Here is a 17,360-nt window from a genome sequence, read left to right as displayed (position 1 = left end):
TTTAGGTGACTGCACCCCTGACCCCTGGCAGCGGTGCTGTGGGGTGCTACAGGTAATGTATTGTTCCCAGTGCTGTTTAACATCTATATGAAGCTGCTGAAGTTTCAGAATGCTGAAAACACCCAGCTCTATTTTTCTGTGTTATGTCTAAATAAGGTGTGGGTGGACATGCATGTCCTGGGCTAGTGTCTGGATATATTGGTGGGCTGAGTGAGGTCCAGTGAGCTGAAGTTGAATTGTGATAAGGTGGAGGTCCTTTGGGTGAGTGGTCTCCAGCTCTGGGAATTAGGTGTATTGCCTGTTCTGAACAGGGTTCCTCTCCCCTTGAAGGAATAGGTATGTAGTCTGATGGGTGCTTCTTGAGCCATGATTGTCACTGAAGGCCCAAAAGAAGCCTTTTACCACCTGCAGCTGAAACATAGGTTACAGCTGTTCCTGGCTAGGGTAACTTGGACACAGTGATCCATTCAGGGCTTTTTCTCAGCTGGAATTCACAGGAACTCAGTTCCGGAACCTCTCAGGTGGGCGCCGTTGCCATTATAAAAGAACAAGGTTCACGGTGGGCTCCGGCACCTCTTTTTCTTGAAAAATAGCACTGGATCCATGCACTGGTAACCCTAGGACAGTCTAAACAAAGTTGCCTACAGTTATTAGGTGAAGTTACCTACAATGAACATGTGATACACCATTAAAAGGAATTGCTTTAACTACCAATCTGTTGCTGACCCAGGTTTAAACCTAAAGAACCTGGGAGCCATATTACCTGAGATTACACCTTCTTCCATATAGACCTGCCCATTCATAAAGCTATTTAGCTGATACTCTCCTGCTACCTGCTGAAATCCATCCTGTGGCAGCCCAGATGAGTGCTTTTTCTGTGGTAGCACTCAGTTTGTGGAATAGTCTCTCTTCTTAAAGAAGGCAGGCGCTAACTGTGAAATGTTTTCAGTTCTTGGTAGAAACATAGTTATTTGCCCAATCATCTTCCGGCCATTGATACCCATTTTTCAAATTGTTCTGGTTGTTGATGTATTCATGTAGTTTTAATGTTTATTTTATTGATTTGTTTTATATTATTGTTGTACACCGCCTTGCAATGTTTAATAAATGCAGCACAGAAGTATTTTAGATTAATACATAATAGTTTTTCCCATTTTCATATAATTTTCTAGCATCATTGGGAGTGAATATAATTGTGTGTTTGGTTATATCAATTTAATCTTTGACTGGGAGCATACAATTATAGCTCCAAAACAGTTTTACAGCATGTCAGAGGTGTTACATTGTAAATTTGAACTAGGTTATGTTCCGTTGTCATCCAATCTAGGCAGGTGAAATAGTAGTAAATTTGGCAGAACTTTTTTTTAAAAAAAAATCCTGTCTTTAGGAAACACTGACTTTTCCGTTCTCAGAAGCAAAAAATTGTACAATCGTAACAAGCCTGACATTCCATATTGGGGGTTTATTGTAAGGTAGTAAAACCAGATTTTATATCTCGTTTATTCCTGCAACTTCTGATGTGCTTCCAAAAATGGTATTAAGGCAGCAGCTGAGGAAATTTTATGAGATAATGAAGCAGAACAGTTACTGAAAGCCATCTGCTCAGTTGTTTACAAACTTGCTTCAATACTTCAGAGGCAGTGGTAGAGTACGTGTCTAAACTTCACAAGCTGCACTAGGTAGAACTAAATGAAATGCGCCTGGGTTGGGCTGAGCTCGATCCCTCTCTGTGCAGTCTAAGCGGTTGCCAGGCAGGCCTGTTGGAAGCCAGCAGAAAGCACCACACAGAGGTGATTATGTGCCACCATCTGTCACGCTTCAAGCCTACCATACAGCATGGCTAATCAGCCTTGGCAGGATGATGGATGAACAGCAGCAGCTGCCAAAAGCCACTGTTGGCAAACAGTCCTGAAGTTAAGAACTTTTTCCCCTCTCTGTTTTCCTCTCCAGGGTCCTGCTGCGTGTCCGCATGCTGTACTATCTGAGGCAAGAAGTTATAGGGGACCAAGCTGACAAGATCTTGGAGGGTGCTGACTCAAGGTTAGTGCAAATTTAGGTTGATATGTTGCTTTATGCGAGCTGTAACCTGTGCATATTTATTTTAGATCAGAGGAATTTAAAGATTTAGCAGTTGCATATCTGTTCAGGGCATTTTATCATTTCATGCTTTGAATGTGGCTGGTGAGGGTGAATATAAGATGGGTAATGGGGATTTTTCATTTCATAGTGAGGAAAAATTCACTAATACCTGCTTTGATAGGATGGGTCAGATTCTAATATTTAATATAAATATTTTAGAGAGGGGAAAGTATTACTAAATAAATAATATTAACGCTTCTATTGTTTATAACCACTTTGGGTTTTTTCAAGTATCTCGATGCCTTGTGTAATCAAGTTTGCTCTTCCCAACACTTAGTGTGAACACATTTAAATGTGATACCTAACCTTCAGAGGTATTTCCAAATGTGTAATTCTTTTTATAGTGAGGCTGATATTTGGATTCCTGAGCCATTTCATGCTGAAGTTCCTACAGACTGGTGGGATAAGGAGGCAGATAAATCCCTTTTAATTGGAGTGTTCAAGCATGGTAAGTGATGTCTCACTTCGAACAGAACTCCTTGGTAAAAGCTTTCTGTGTATACCAATATTCAGTCACAATATTAACAAGTGTAGTTCCAAAGAATTGTTGGCTTCTTGCTCCTTTTTTCCTTCTGCATTGAAAAAAAAATCTATTTGAGTTGTAAATATCAGATGCTGTTTTTAAATGTTTGCAGAACATTTCTGGAGAAAACATTACTTCCTTGGCTGTAAATAACACAAAACCATATTTGTTTAAATAATAGCCAAGTAGTATTATAGATCTCCATAAACTCTGCTTCCAGCACTGTTTCACTTGCTAACTCTGCCAGCCAGTGTCAAAGTGGACGGTGGGCTTAACCTCTGCTATTAATCTGTACAAGTGCCTCCTGGGCTTTGTTCCAAGCAATATTTCACAAATGTCAGTGCTGAGAACTCCCGGCTCCCTTGAGTGGGATGCAGCCTTGTTAACTTTGAAAGGCTGGGGATGCAGAGCTGGCATGATATATACAGTGAGCAATTCCTGATTATAATCCCAATTCTCTGGAGGTTGCAGAGGTATTCTCAGCAGCCCAGCCTGACTAAAGGGGAGAATGATGGCTTATAAAACCTTTCATGATTACAGTTTGGCTTGAGGCTCTACAGCAGTTAAGGACAGTGTGTTGTAGTACAAATCCTAATTGAATTGTGCTGTTCTGCCTATGTACAGCAGCTCTGTTTTGTGGGCTCAGCTGAGGCAAGTCTAGTCTAAAAATCATTTTCTTGCTGTGCACTGTTGGGATCTGCCATTTTCCATCTAGTCAACTTGGATGGTACAGAAAAGTAAACAGCAGTTTGAAAACCATGGAGGGAACGGTGTCATCTTACTGACATGCATCATCCTAAACCAAATAAGACAGGTTTGCTGGCCTTACGTATTTTCCCATGTATGCATTTCCAACTGTAAGTGCCAGTTTAAATAGGGCTAGTACCATTGAAAGGAAAGTGAGTTGGGGGATGTTAAATCTAGAGGTGAAAGGGTAACTAATAAAAAGCTTTGTGCATGGCTACTGCGTCCATTTTTCTGCCTTTCTTGCCCACTCACCCAGCCAAACACTGCCTAGAAATCTTTAATGTCTCCATACTTTCCACAGGTGTATGGCACATTCTTGTTTGTAATGAAAGGAAGTAGAAATGTGGAAGTAGAACTTGTCTTCACACATTCTTGTATGTAATGGGAACGGAAAAGTAGAAATGCAGTTTTCTCGTTCTTCATCAGTATAAAAATGTCATTCTCATGGAGCTATTTTGTTTATACTTGTGGGTGCTTGGTGTGTTTTTCTGTCTGGGTGCAGGCTATGAGAAGTACAATTCAATGAGAGCCGACTCCACTCTCTGTTTCCTGGAACGTGTTGGTATGCCTGATGCCAAGGCCATAGCTGCTGAGCAGAGAGGAACAGATATATTAACAGATGGTGGTGATGGGTAAGGACATTATAAAAATTTAATAAACTTTACAACACTATCATAAATACTGGCCTGGCTTCACCTATTGCATCACATTTGAGGATTCTCTTTCTTATAACAGTGTTTCCATATATATGAAGTAGTTAAAAAGCAAGTTTGGGATTCATTTTAATGGATATATAATTAGACATTAATAAGCTTTTTTTGGTCATTTAACATTGTCCCTCATGATACTGCATAATAACGTTTGTAAAGGATTTGTTCTTTAGCTCTGATAGTTGTGTTTCTTCCCCCCCCCCCCAATCATATTTCCTGTAGGGGTGATTTTGATAGAGAAGATGAAGATCCAGAATATAAACCAACCAGGACTCCATTCAAAGATGAAATTGATGTAAGGATCTTGACATGCTAATACATGTTTTTTTATTAATGTGTAATTTTTATTAATGTGTAATATTTGAAGAAAGGTTATTTGAAATATTAATGTATTGTCTCATGTAATGTTCTTGTGTGTAACAAAAATTTATTTTCAGCTTTTTGAAAGGTCATTTCCTCTGCTTCCTCAAAGCTAAATTTTTGAAAAACAAATGCTGAAGTAACACTCTTTTTTTCTAAAGGAATTTGCAAACTCTCCTTCTGACAAGGAAGAATCCATAGAGCTCCACACAAGTAAGCCTGGGAATGGGGTGAGGGAGAAGTGTTAATAATGCACATATTATCTAATGTTGATTGTGGTACACAAGGGACCAACTTTTTGTGCTTTAATTTTCAGAAAAATTAATAGCTTTATATCTTTTTTGTAATAATTTGCCACCTACATATACTGTTGCTTTGTATATGCTTTATTCAGTTTGGTTACATAATGGGATATGTGTAGTGGCAGAGCCAAAGTTATAACACTGAGATCCAGCGCAGAGGGCCTTCTCGGTAGTGGCGCCTGCCCTGTGGAACGCCCTCCCAGCAGATGTCAAAGCAATAAACAACTATTTTACTTTTAAAAGACAACTGAAGGCAGCCCTCTTTAAGGAAGTTTTTAATGTCTGATGCTGTACTGTTTTTAATATTCAGTTGGAAGCCGCCCAGAGTGGCTGGGGAAACCCAGCCAGATGGGCGGGGTATAAATAATAAATTATTATTATTATTATTATTATTATTATTATTATAACCATTTTGGAGAGGGATAACCATTTTAGCTGTGTGTTGTCACCAGAACTTCACTGAGTGTGTTGTTCACAATAGTGAAGTTCAAGACATAAATGTTTCAGAATTCATCTTAAGATGACTTCAGTGTTAGATATTTGATTTGTGGGGTTTTAAACTCAATGTGCTTTTCATATATAGCAAATTAGCATTTGACTATAATTACAAATGTCTAATATTAGCTTTGCTAATATTCTGTAGGCAAGCACAGTGAAAGCAATGCTGATTTTGGCCAACTCTACTGGCCTAACACTTCAACCCTGACTACCCGCTTGCGCCGCCTCATTACTGCCTATCAGCGTAGCTATAAAAGGCAACAAATGAGGCAAGAGGCGCTAATGAAGACTGACCGACGCCGTCGACGACCTCGTGAAGAAGTGAGAGCATTAGAAGCTGAAAGAGAAGCTATAATAACAGAAAAACGTCAAAAGTAAGTTTCTTTAGGCTTCGTTCTCATAGAAATGAGCATCTGCTTGCAACATCGCTCATTTTCTTTGAAATAGATCCTGGTATCTGGTATCAAATTGGGGTGTGAAAAGCTCTTAGATGTGTCCTGACATGCTAATCTCTTCCTTTTTCCAGATGGACAAGAAGAGAGGAAGCAGATTTTTATCGTGTTGTGTCTACTTTTGGGGTTATTTTTGACCCTATAAAGCAGCAGTTTGATTGGAACCAGTTCAGAGCCTTTGCCAGACTTGATAAGAAGTCTGATGAAAGTTTAGAGAAGTACTTCAATTGCTTTGTAGCTATGTGCAGGCGAGTGTGCCGAATGCCATCCAAGCCAGATGAAGGTAGGTTTGCTGATAGCTATAACTCTAATAAATGGAAAGTTATAAACTGAGACAAGTTCCAAGCAAAGATGCACGCGGATATTTTAAATACATCTTCTATGTTTGTTTCCCCTTCACATATACTCACTCTTTTCAATTCACGCACACACGCAGGTATTCATTCAAATGTAGAAAGTATATAAAAATCCTAATGTTTGGAAGATGAAGTATTTGGACTGGTCTGTTTCTCTTGCACGAGACTCAGGCAGGAGCAAAGAATTGTGGGAAGTAGATAGCTCCTCATTTTTCCCTCCTGCCTGGACAGAGCAGCTTGACCCTCCCAACTCTCCCTGTTTTGTTCTCTGTTAGTCAGCTGAATCCTCTTTAACTCCTGTCTTTGTTGTTCTAAGTTACTTAGTAATCTTTCTCTTGCTTACTTGTTTGTTGGATAAATTTTCCTGTCTTTGTTGCCGTTTGTGTCCTTTCTTTGTCCGCCACTGAGGTAACAAAAAAAGCGAAAGAAGTATCTTACTCACTCATAGATGACTAATGCTACAGTCCACTCTTCTCTGCTTCACCTTCCCCCCCCCCCCAGGCCATTTGGACCTAGTGTTGACACTTCTTAAAAACTATTGAGCACTTGGAATGTTCATAATTATTCCATAATTTCTTAGCAGCTGACCCAGTGATCTGGGGTATTTGAGTTCAAGTACCTTAAATTAGAGATCTTAGCAAGATATTTAAGAAAACGCAGGTCAGTTATTTTTAGGGTTCTCCCCCCCCCCCCTTTTGTTGAGTAAAATGTAGTAATTTTAAAATCTTCCTAATATCTACTTATTTATCTCTTTTCCTATAGAACCCCCTGATCTTTCTACTGTGATTGAACCAATCACTGAGGAACGTGCTTCTCGAACTTTGTATCGCATAGAGCTCTTGCGGAAAGTCCGAGAGCAGGTTCTCCATCATCCACAATTGGTGGAAAAGTTAAAACTGTGTCAGCCAAGCTTGGATCTGCCAGAGTGGTGGGAATGTGGCAAACATGACAAAGATTTACTGATTGGTGCTGCTAAACATGGAGTCAGCAGGACAGATTATCATATCCTGAATGACCCTGAACTTTCTTTTCTTGATTCTCATAAAAACTTTGCTCAAAACAGGGGTGGAGGTAATCTGAGTACTTTGTTAAACCCATTGGGTGTCTGCTGTAGCCAGACAGCCTCTGTTATCCCATCCACACCAGCACAAGATGAAAAGTCTGCAGAACAAGCTGAAGTTAAACTGGAAGGACCTGAGAAAACATCAGCCAAAGAGGAGTCTGATAGTAAAGAGGAGGAAGATGCAACAGATACTGCAGGAAAAAGTGATAAGGAGGAATATGAGGCTGAGGCTGAGGCTGGTCCTGTTAAATGTGAAATAAAGGACATGGAATTGAGCACAGAGGTAGAGCCAAAATCTATTTCTGAGAAAGGTTCAGAAGATGATGAAGAAGAAAAACTCGATGATGATGACAAATCAGAAGAGTCATCCCAACCTGAAGGTAATCATGAAGAAAATAAGGGTTGATTCAGAATAATATTGTCCATATTTGGTACACCATATATGCAGTCTCCCATCAGACATTTTTGAGCTGAAAGGAGATCTACCTTTAATTTTATGATCTTACTCATATCTTTGAGTATGCAGTTTTAGGATTGCATGAATTCAGTAGGGTTTTTTTAAGCATTCTGACTTCAGAGAGCCTGTCCATATTGACTTATCTGCCAAGGCAATCTCTACATCTGACTAGAAAACCTTGTACAATCCAGAAGATTTTGGAGTATGTTATAAGAACCCTGCCTGGGTCTGTTTTGGCCTCGTTATTCTTCTGTAAGACTGTTGAATCCTTGAACAACTAGTGCTGGCCTATAGGGGAGATCTGTAGTTGTAGTGGGGAAGAGTTGCATAGGATGCAGTTTGAAAACCAGTGTTTATTTGGTTCTAACAAAGCAGGTTCCTCTACAGTGCAGTATAAATGTTTTTGTTTTTTAAAAAACAACACAGAATTGCCTCAGTTGATAGATAATCCTGAGCTGACTGCAAAACTGGAATATTATCATTGTAATAAATATGGAGCACAAAAGAGCAGATATATATCATACTCTGTTCCAAACACCAAAGTCATGGAGCATAAGAAGAGTACTGTACAGTGACATGACAAAATGGCATACTAAAGTTGGCTTGCTTAAATTGCCATCCAATTGCTGCTTTTGGGATCTTCATCTCATTAACATATCAAAGAGTACATTATCAACATGAGTGAATGTTCAACATCTTTAATGTATAGAAAACTGCCTGTAAAGACTTTGTCAGATCAACACTACAATGATACTGTAAATAATAGTGGCTTACTTCTGTGACTAATTCTTGGTGATTAATATTTCTCAGCAGGAACAATTTCTCAGGGTAAGAATTTTGATGAAGAAAGCAATGCATCCCTGAGCACCGCAAGGGATGAAACACGTGATGGATTTTATATGGAAGATGGAGACCCATCAGTAGCTCAGCTCCTTCACGAAAGAACATTTGCTTTTTCATTCTGGCCGAAGGTTGGTTCAATAGAGAACTGATCACTTCTGAGGAGTGATGTGCTTGATGCCTTACTTATTACAGTAGTTTTTCTCAAACTATGAAGCAGGGGTGCCTTTCAGGGGACATGAGAGACACTCAAGGCATGGCAAAGGTTTGCCAGCCTGGTCACCAGTGGCTCAACTGCAACTGAGTGGCCTGCTGGGGGCATACACCCTTTCTAGTATAGTAGCAGTAGAGGAAAGCCAAACTGCCTTTGCATTTTGCCAAGTCTTCCTTCCCTTTCCTACTGGCCCCATTGTCGCATGGATAAATTTTCCGTTGCCCCTGTGGGGCAACCTGTAGGCCAGATGTAGTCCATGGATCCTTGGGACTCTGAAGTCTAATGGTAGATAGCATGGTGGGGATATTTGGGCATGTGGTAGCTACAGGTGGAAGGATTTACTCAATATGTGCTGCCACCCCTTAAGAATCCCTCCCTGGCATAGCAAGAGGGCTTTGGGGTAAACTTTATTACCATGAAGGATGGAAAGAGATGATGGGATGTTTAAATGACTGTATGTGAACAGGGGTTGCATAGATGGCTGTGCAAGGAATCTCCTGCCCACTTTTGGTCTCACTTACCATCACTATTCAGTGCCAAACCCATTTCCCTTGTGGTGACTCATTCAGAGGCAACCCATTCAGAATTGGGAACTTTCCTAAATTTCCAGAACAGGTTTTGTAGAAGGATGTTGAAGGAAGGGATATCCTTTTAAGTTTCTGTGTAGAGTTCTGCATGCTGCTCCTTGGATCTTGTGTATTTTTTGAGAGGGGGCAGGGGTTGGCAAGGGGGGGAAAAGAGTACATTCAGAAGAGTGGAGCCAAGTTCAAAAGTACTGGAAAACACTGACAATGCAGCCTAGGGATTACATCCAACGTAGTGCTAAGTTAAAGTCATTTGCAGTGTACTTGTTTTGCCGGCAAATCTTTTTTTCTGGCAGTGGAATGTTGCTGCACAAGAGAATGCATGAGTGGGTTGCTCATAACTTTCTTTGCACAACAGATTGCACACTCTGTCGCTTGAGTTTCCACTAGCACAACTGTTGCATTGGATATTGTGCATCATCATCATCACCATTCGATTTATATTTCACTTACATGCCACATTATTAAATCTTGCCTGTTTGCGCAAATGCCCTTGCACTAGTAGACAGAGAATGTTGGATAGAGCCCTGTAGGTTTAGATAGTTGCCCCCTAAAAGCAATTCAAATTAGCATGCAGAAAGAGATGGGATTGGAATTATGATATTATGTAAATATGTATGGTCATACTTAATAGAACATATAAGAATATAAACTAAAATTTGGCAAGCTCTTCCTTTATGAATTGAAGGAAGTAAAATAAGGAAATACTGTAATCCTAAATAGCTTGTAATATAAAATAGGAGAACATTTGTCTAGTAGAGCTATCACTTTTATTTTTGCAGCAATTAAAAAAACAACACTTTACTGGACAAAAAAGCAGCGGTGATAATTGTACTAGTTCTATATACCACTCAGGTTCTGGTTTCAGAGGGTGCTGGAGAGAAATAAAGTAGTAGTCTTAAGCTTCCTAATCACCATAACAGGGCCATCTGGTTTGGGGGGGTTGAAATAACCCCTGCTGTAATAGGCTTATTCCTGGGCAAAGCAAGCAGCTGGTTGCAGCTGCTGAGATCTGCTAGTGGCTTTTACACTGTTCAGGTAACTGAAGGTTGATTCTATTTAGTAATCAATAGCCAATTTTCAAAAGTTGATTGTGTATGCATGTATGTATGTGGGTACATGTTTGTGTGTGTGTATATCTAATATGTTTATATTGTGTTTCCACCAAATTTGTTCAAGGTGATTTACAATTATGTAGAACAATTTAAATAAATCAATATAATGCAGCAATATAAAACAATTAGTAAAACAACAGGCAGTCAAAGCAGCAGCAAAGATAACATGTTTATGATGCCATTAACCAACAACTCAGGAGAATAAAATAGTCTTCACATGGCACCGAATGACAAAAGAATGGATGGAAAGCAAATGTTTCCAGGGATGGTGTTTTGACTCCCCAGAAAGGGAAGTGATGCATCATTATTAACTAGTGAACTAAAAGACCATTAAACACATTTTGAAAATTATCCAACTAGGTTTCAAAGTCCTTTTCTCTATGCAGTAGCATTCATATTGTATTTGCCTATATTCTAAGAGGGCTTAGCTGTAATTAGAATTTTTTAATGTACACGCTTCAGTGGAACCTGAAGTGATAATGGGCGTGGAATGAAAATTGACATTTATTAGATGTCCCTAGGTTGGTGCCCGTTTCGTAACATTGAACTTTATTAATAGTGACACTAATGAGGAACCACTTCCTGGGACAAAATTGCAGATGCAGCCTGTTGGCTCTGACATACCCAAGGCAAAGATGTTGAGTTACAAGAATTATACTACTAGTGGTTTAACTGATGTTTTGTTTTAGTATATGATAGCAGTACTGAGAACTGAGAAAATGTGTGTCTGATGGCTTGTAAAAAGCTCATGCTCCTCAACATTCCCAATAATTTAAATGACAAGTGCCTGTAATATTTCTTCTGATCTGGAATTTCAGTTGCAGTTTTGTCAAGCAATGCAGCCTGTTAAGCTGTGTGTGCATGGCCCGACTGAGCTCAAATGGCTACTTTCACATGACATTCATTATGTATTTCCCTTTCTGCAGGATCGAGTAATGATCAACCGATTAGACAACATCTGTGAAGCAGTGTTGAAAGGGAAGTGGCCAGTAAATAGACGCCAGATGTTTGATTTCCAGGGCCTTATACCTGGGTATACGCCAACAGCTGTGGACAGCCCTCTACAGAAACGGAGTTTTGCAGAGCTCTCCATGGTTGGTCAAGCCAACATCAGTGGCAATGAAGATATCACAGTCTCTCCTCAGTTGTCCAAGGCATGTTTTGTATGAGAGTCATAAAGTTGTTTTTAAAGTTATAAAACCAGAAGGGGTCAAAAACAGTAGCAGAAAAACACCCATAGCTTATAAACCTACTCTGAGAAAGATAGTAATAAATATATTAAGGTACAAAATAGGTCTGATGTTACATTTTTCATTAAGATGAAATCTGTAATCCCTTCTTAGAACTAGTTGATCTGACATGTAACTAGTTGGGCTTGTGCAATCCTATCTAACTTTTTCCATCATTTTTAAATATTTAGAAAATTGAAATCACACCAAAAAGCAAGGGGTATTTCATTGCTCATAATGATAATGTGTTATTTTTTCTTTAGGAAGATGCACTCAATTTGTCAGTTCCACGCCAGCGGAGGAGGAGGAGAAGAAAGATTGAAATTGAGGCTGAAAGGGCAGCCAAAAGGAGAAATCTCATGGAAATGGTTGCCCAGTTGCGAGAGTCACAGGTTGTCTCAGAAAATGGACAAGAAAAAATTGTAGACTTATCAAAGGCCTCACGAGAGGCAACAAGTTCTACCTCAACTTTTTCAGCTGTTCCTTCAAAGTTTCTATTACCTAATGTTTCCACACCAGTGTCTGATGCCTTTAAAACTCAGATGGAGTTGCTACAAGCAGGTCTTTCACGCACACCCACAAGGCATCTACTAAATGGTTCTCTAATTGATGTAGAACCACCCATGAAAAGGAGGAGAGGAAGAAGGAAAAATGTAGAAGGGCTTGATCTGTTATTTATGAGCAACAAGCGAGCATCGTTGACAGCAGTAAGAGAGACTTTTTCTTTGACGTTAATTCTGCATTATGTGAGGCAGAACACCAAAATTGGCACTTTATTGGCAGATATAAATATATTTTGTATTTTCAGTTCCATATTGACATTTGGGCATGCTCCTGTTCTAATATGCAAAACACTGGTCAGTAATAATAAATTCACAAAATACCTCTTAAGAACTAAACTCACTGCAAAAGAAGAATTTCATTTTAATTCACCAGATTTGCTTTGAGCTGATGTAGAATAATAGCAGCAGCCAAAGGAGGAGCTGAGTGGATGGTAGCCGAGTCGGGGTGTGAGGAGAGGCACAGAGTTTACCACCAGCTCCCTAGGTCTGCCAAGATGCTGTTTCTGGGAGATGCTTTAACATCAAAACGATGCCCCACTGAGGCTGTGTTTAAGGCACTCCCCAGATCAGCTCATCTTGCATTGGTGGTGCTGGGGAAAGGGAATGATATAAGCCAAGTCTTCTAGGCATGGTAGGTTGAGCCATTGGCAAGGGCAACCCCAAAGAGTTTTTTGTTTAGTTCTCTGTTTTGGAGTGCAACACAGGCTTGAGCTCACACACCTTCTAATTCATCTTATTTGGCATGGTTGTGTGATTGGGTGTTTTTTTTTTCCCTCTGAGGAAACAAAGCTCCTCTCTCTGGACCATTACACAGACAAGAGGCTGGAGATGGCCTGTAGAAGTGAGAGACAAAAGTTGTTCCATGCCCCTGGAGAGCAAGTCAGTTATAGCATGAACCTTGCCCATCCTGGCCTGGGTGGGAGACAGTGTGGAGTGGTTTTAGTCCTAGGTGAGAGCTGGGGGTGGGCTGCCCTGATTTTGGGGTGCTCCTGGATCCAGTTCTGTCCAGCATATATATCCTCAGTGGCTAGGAGTGCCTGTTGCCCACTTTAGTTGGTAAGACAGCTATGATCACGAAGGTGTCACCACAGTTGTCCAAGCACTGGTTAATTGAAGATTGGATTACTATCATGTACTCTTTGTAGAGCTACCCTTGAAGTTGGTCTGGAGGCTGTAGTGGATGCACAACATAGTAGCTGGCTGGCTTGTGGGGGTGAACTTCAGCTAGCCCCTTGCAAGCAGGATTTGTACTGGTTGCTAATTTGCTACCAGACCAAGTTCATTGTGTTGATTCTGACATATAAGGCCCTAATCAGTTCAGGACCTGGTTACTTGAGAGACCACCTTAATGCTTTAATACCCAGAAGGACTCTGGAGTATAAGGGAGAGCTTCTCCTTCAAGATCCAAAGATATTAGAAGCCTGCTCTACAGTCACTCAGAGTAGGGCTTTTAGTGTTGCTGCCCATGTTCTGTGAAGCAACATTCCTATCACTTATACAACATGTGCCCACTCTTTGCGCTTTCCAGAACCAATTGAAGGTATTTCTGTTCCAACCAGCTTTCCCAGTTGGACAAATTGGGCCTCTGCTGTGAGGGTCTACTTTGTGTTGTTTTAATGTTTGTCTGATGTTATTTTCTGCGTTGTTCTAACTGTGTTTTAGCTGTTTGTATTGCATTTTGTACATCGCTTTGAGACATTTGGAAGGCGATTTAATAACAGCAACTGAAGGCTGCATGTCACAAAGGGTGGGGCCAGGGCCAAAAAGTGGGCAAGGCTATGGACACACAAAATGAGCCTTCTTCAATCTTACCTTTTTAAATATAATTTAATGCATTTGTTAGTATCTTTACATGGAAAAGTCTTCAAGCAACTTAATATAAAATACAAACAGATAAAACATTTGAAGAGCTAGAACATTTTAAAACAATGTACAATACAAAAAACCCCCAAAATGCTAATATGAATAATCAATGGCGCTATTTGCATAGAGTGCTTCTCAGGTGGCTCTGAAGATGGTTCTGAAGGAAACAGAGATTTGAAATGCCAAACGCTTGGGGAAATCTCTTCTTCAGTGTTTCCAAAGATATATTTTTTCTGAGGGCTTGAGAACACTGAAGGAGTAGCAGGGCACAGGAGGACATGCACAGTAGGGCTGATTGCCCGAGACAATGTATGACCATCCTAGTCACGGCTGAATGACACTAGCAGATTGGTGGAGCAAAACCAAGGAGAGGGCAGGGTTTCAGAAAAGAATCTGGAGACCTGGACAGAGAAGCTGTCTGTGCTGGAGCAAGCTTGTGGGCTGGTATTGCCTCACTCATGTTATAAGGATTATAAGATGATGCACATGAATTGTTTTGAATAGTCTGTACAGTTTCCTGAAATTTGTCCCTTTAAAAAAAGCATCTATCGACTCTGCAAACTGTATTCAAAGTAGAAAATATTGTGGGTAAACTACCGATTAGCTTGAGTAATCAGTATTCTATGTATAACTGTTGAATGCTTATGAACCTGTAGGGATTCATATTCACATATGTCCTGGCAAGTACCTCCGTAGTAGGCATTTACCTTTCATACCTACTCAGCATGACCTTTCCAGCACATGCACCCATGGGGAAAAACCCTGCCCATTTGCCATACTCTTGTCTGTGTACAAAGTGTATGGCCCCACTAAGTTTAATTGTTTGATGGAAGTACAGTTGTACCTTGGAAGTCGAACAGAATCCCTTACGGAAGTCTGTTCGTCTGCCAAAATGTTCAAAAACCAAATTGTGGCTTCTGATTGGCTGCAGGAAGCTCCTGCAGCCAATTCAAAGCCGCAGAAGCCCCGTCAGACGTTTGGCTTCCAAAAGAATGTTCGTCAACCGGAACAATCACTTCCAGGTTTGCAGCATTTGGAAGCCAAAACATCCGAGTTCCAGGGCATTCGGGATCCAAGGTACAGCTGTATTCCCATTTTAAGTTGTATGCTTTTTGAAGCAACTCTTGTAATGTTCTCCTGAAAGTTGATATAATTGTCACCTTTCTCCAGGAGGATGCAGAAGTGACCAAAGCATTTGATGAAGAAATGGAAACCCCTCCATTGAGAAACATTCCATCTCCTGGGCAACTGGATCCTGATACTCGCATCCCTGTCATTAATATGGAGGATGGGACCAGGCTGGTGGGAGAGGATGCTCCTAAAAACAAGGATTTAGTTGAATGGCTTAAATTGCATCCATCATACACTGTGGATATGCCAAGTTATGTACCAGTAAGTGGATGTTAATCAAGGGTGGGGGAGGATTAGTCCAAAGCTTTAACTGTCTTTCAATCACTTGGGAAGATTTCCAAAAGCAATAATTCTTAATCCTTTGTCATGATTTGATTTGGATTTATTACATTTCTAGTTGCTTTTCATTCAAATGAATCCCAAAGTGGCTTATAAACAATAAATAACAATTAACATGATAGAACATAATTAATTGTTCATTCATTACTTTTTTTGTTTTGTAATGACTAAAAATGAAAGATGTACAAATTCTAATAATGTTTTGTTCCACTGCTGAACCTGGAAAACACTATATACATACATGCCTAGTGGGTTGAAAAGTTACTTCTATAGATGAGATAATAAAACTCCCCAAGTAATGCACTGTATTTTTCCTCCTCTCTTAGAAGAGTGCAGATGTGCTGTTTTCCCCATTTCAGAAACCGAAGCAGAAACGGCACAGATGTCGAAACCCTAATAAACTGGATATAAACACCTTAACTGGAGAAGAGAGGGTCCCTGTTGTAAATAAGAGAAATGGCAAGAAGGTAGTGCTTTTCCTAGTTTGCTCTAACTCCAAATTCTGTTTTAGACTAGCACTTGCATTTTTAGTAGGATGCTTAGATTAAAGATTATAACCTTTAATTATATGATAAAAATTAAATAATAATAATAATAATAATAATAATAATAATAATAATAATACCTTTAATTAGTTGCCTTAATAGGTTGATGCAAGTTCTATAGATTTCATCACTTTGTTCAAAGTAGTATTCTGAATTTTGAGTTGCAGAAATCTTAGGATATTTGGCGAAGACTTTTTCCACACTTAATGCATGGTTGAGTTGAACTTTTGTCATGTTTTGATTACCAGCTCTGTAATTGTTCTCTAACAAAAAATATACTTTTGATAAGTGGCATATAAAGTATCTACTAGTAAGTTTTTGTTAATAAAACATAAAAATGTTTCATTAGATGGGTGGAGCTATGGCCCCTCCAATGAAGGACCTGCCAAGATGGCTAGAAGAAAACCCTGAATTTGCTGTTGCTCCAGATTGGACTGACATCGTTAAACAATCTGTAAGGAAAAACTATATTTCTGGATAGATTTTGCTTTTCATTTTTAACTGTTTTTAGAGTCTTATGATCTATATACTTTAAGAACATGTTATGTGGCTTGATCCTGTCTTCCTCTCTCGAGCAGGGTGGAGAAATGTTTCCAGCCAGCGGGGCAGATGCTTAGGTTCCCCAACAGTCATTTTGACTGTCACCTACCTGTCAATCACCTAGCATCACAGTGATGGCACGTAAAGTGTTTTCTTTGCCTGTACAAATTGTCTGCACTTGCAGAGCTCTTTGCCTTTGCCAGCATTAGTGAACCTGGTGGCACTTGGAAAGGCACAGGGCTTTTTAAGCACAAACAACCAGCTGATCGGCAGTGCCTGCAAACACAGCTTTTGACAGGGAGCCACTTCTTTACCTGCCCAACATCTTACATCAGATACAACATCATATGTAGGGCGGGTGGGCGGGTGTGGCTTGTCTGAAACAGCCTTGCAGGTCAAATGGGGAGGCCTGCTGGGTCCATTTAGGCTGACAGGCCAGAAGTTCCCAACCACTGCTGTGAAACGGTAGCTACCCGCTTTGGTGGACATTTGTAACAGCTTCATTATTAGTGCACGACTGTCTTAGGAATACCTATTAAATACAAGATTAATACACAATTGATTATGGAATAAAACCTTCCATGCTTGTAATAAAACTCGTTCTTTGATTAAGTATGTAGACTGCCTTGTTTGAGTTCTGTGAGGAATTTCCCTGTTCTCAACCTTAGGCATTGGACATGGTGTGTACAGAGGCATTCTGTTTCTTAAAACCTAGAAGCCTAGTACTTGTCAGACAAAGGACCACATCATGTTTAATTTGCTTCGGATTTTCCAAGGCTGGATAAATCTG

At 40.0% G+C, this 17,360-nt stretch overlaps 1 protein-coding gene and 1 long non-coding RNA gene across 9 annotated transcripts in view; one reads left to right on the top strand and one right to left on the bottom strand.

The window, feature by feature from the left end:
• LOC310848764 overlaps positions 1 to 17,360 on the bottom strand; it is a 202,969-nt gene that overhangs the window by 125,747 nt on the left and 59,862 nt on the right. The window lies entirely within an intron of this gene.
• Positions 1 to 17,360, top strand: part of CHD7 (chromodomain helicase DNA binding protein 7) — a 142,131-nt gene that overhangs the window by 122,542 nt on the left and 2,229 nt on the right. For 6 of the 8 annotated variants that reach the window (XM_083747499.1, XM_083747502.1, XM_083747504.1 and 3 more), the window contains 14 exons: positions 1,951 to 2,040; positions 2,484 to 2,587; positions 3,912 to 4,041; positions 4,342 to 4,414; positions 4,641 to 4,692; positions 5,425 to 5,653; positions 5,806 to 6,014; positions 6,850 to 7,530; positions 8,418 to 8,578; positions 11,287 to 11,514; positions 11,853 to 12,296; positions 15,186 to 15,407; positions 15,812 to 15,952; positions 16,380 to 16,484. In XM_083747499.1, coding sequence (XP_083603625.1) covers positions 1,951 to 2,040; positions 2,484 to 2,587; positions 3,912 to 4,041; positions 4,342 to 4,414; positions 4,641 to 4,692; positions 5,425 to 5,653; positions 5,806 to 6,014; positions 6,850 to 7,530; positions 8,418 to 8,578; positions 11,287 to 11,514; positions 11,853 to 12,296; positions 15,186 to 15,407; positions 15,812 to 15,952; positions 16,380 to 16,484 — 2,869 coding nt within the window. Of the gene's footprint in view, positions 1 to 1,950; positions 2,041 to 2,483; positions 2,588 to 3,911; positions 4,042 to 4,341; positions 4,415 to 4,640; positions 4,693 to 5,424; positions 5,654 to 5,805; positions 6,015 to 6,849; positions 7,531 to 8,417; positions 8,579 to 11,286; positions 11,519 to 11,852; positions 12,297 to 15,185; positions 15,408 to 15,811; positions 15,953 to 16,379; positions 16,485 to 17,360 lie in introns of all 8 variants that reach the window. The other 2 variants (XM_083747506.1, XM_083747505.1) reach the window with 2 other exon arrangements.

Source organism: Podarcis gaigeae (assembly GCF_964106915.1).
Source record: "Podarcis gaigeae genome assembly, chromosome: 7".
NCBI lineage: Eukaryota > Metazoa > Chordata > Lepidosauria > Squamata > Lacertidae > Podarcis > Podarcis gaigeae.
This window is presented reverse-complemented; position numbering and strand designations above follow the sequence as displayed.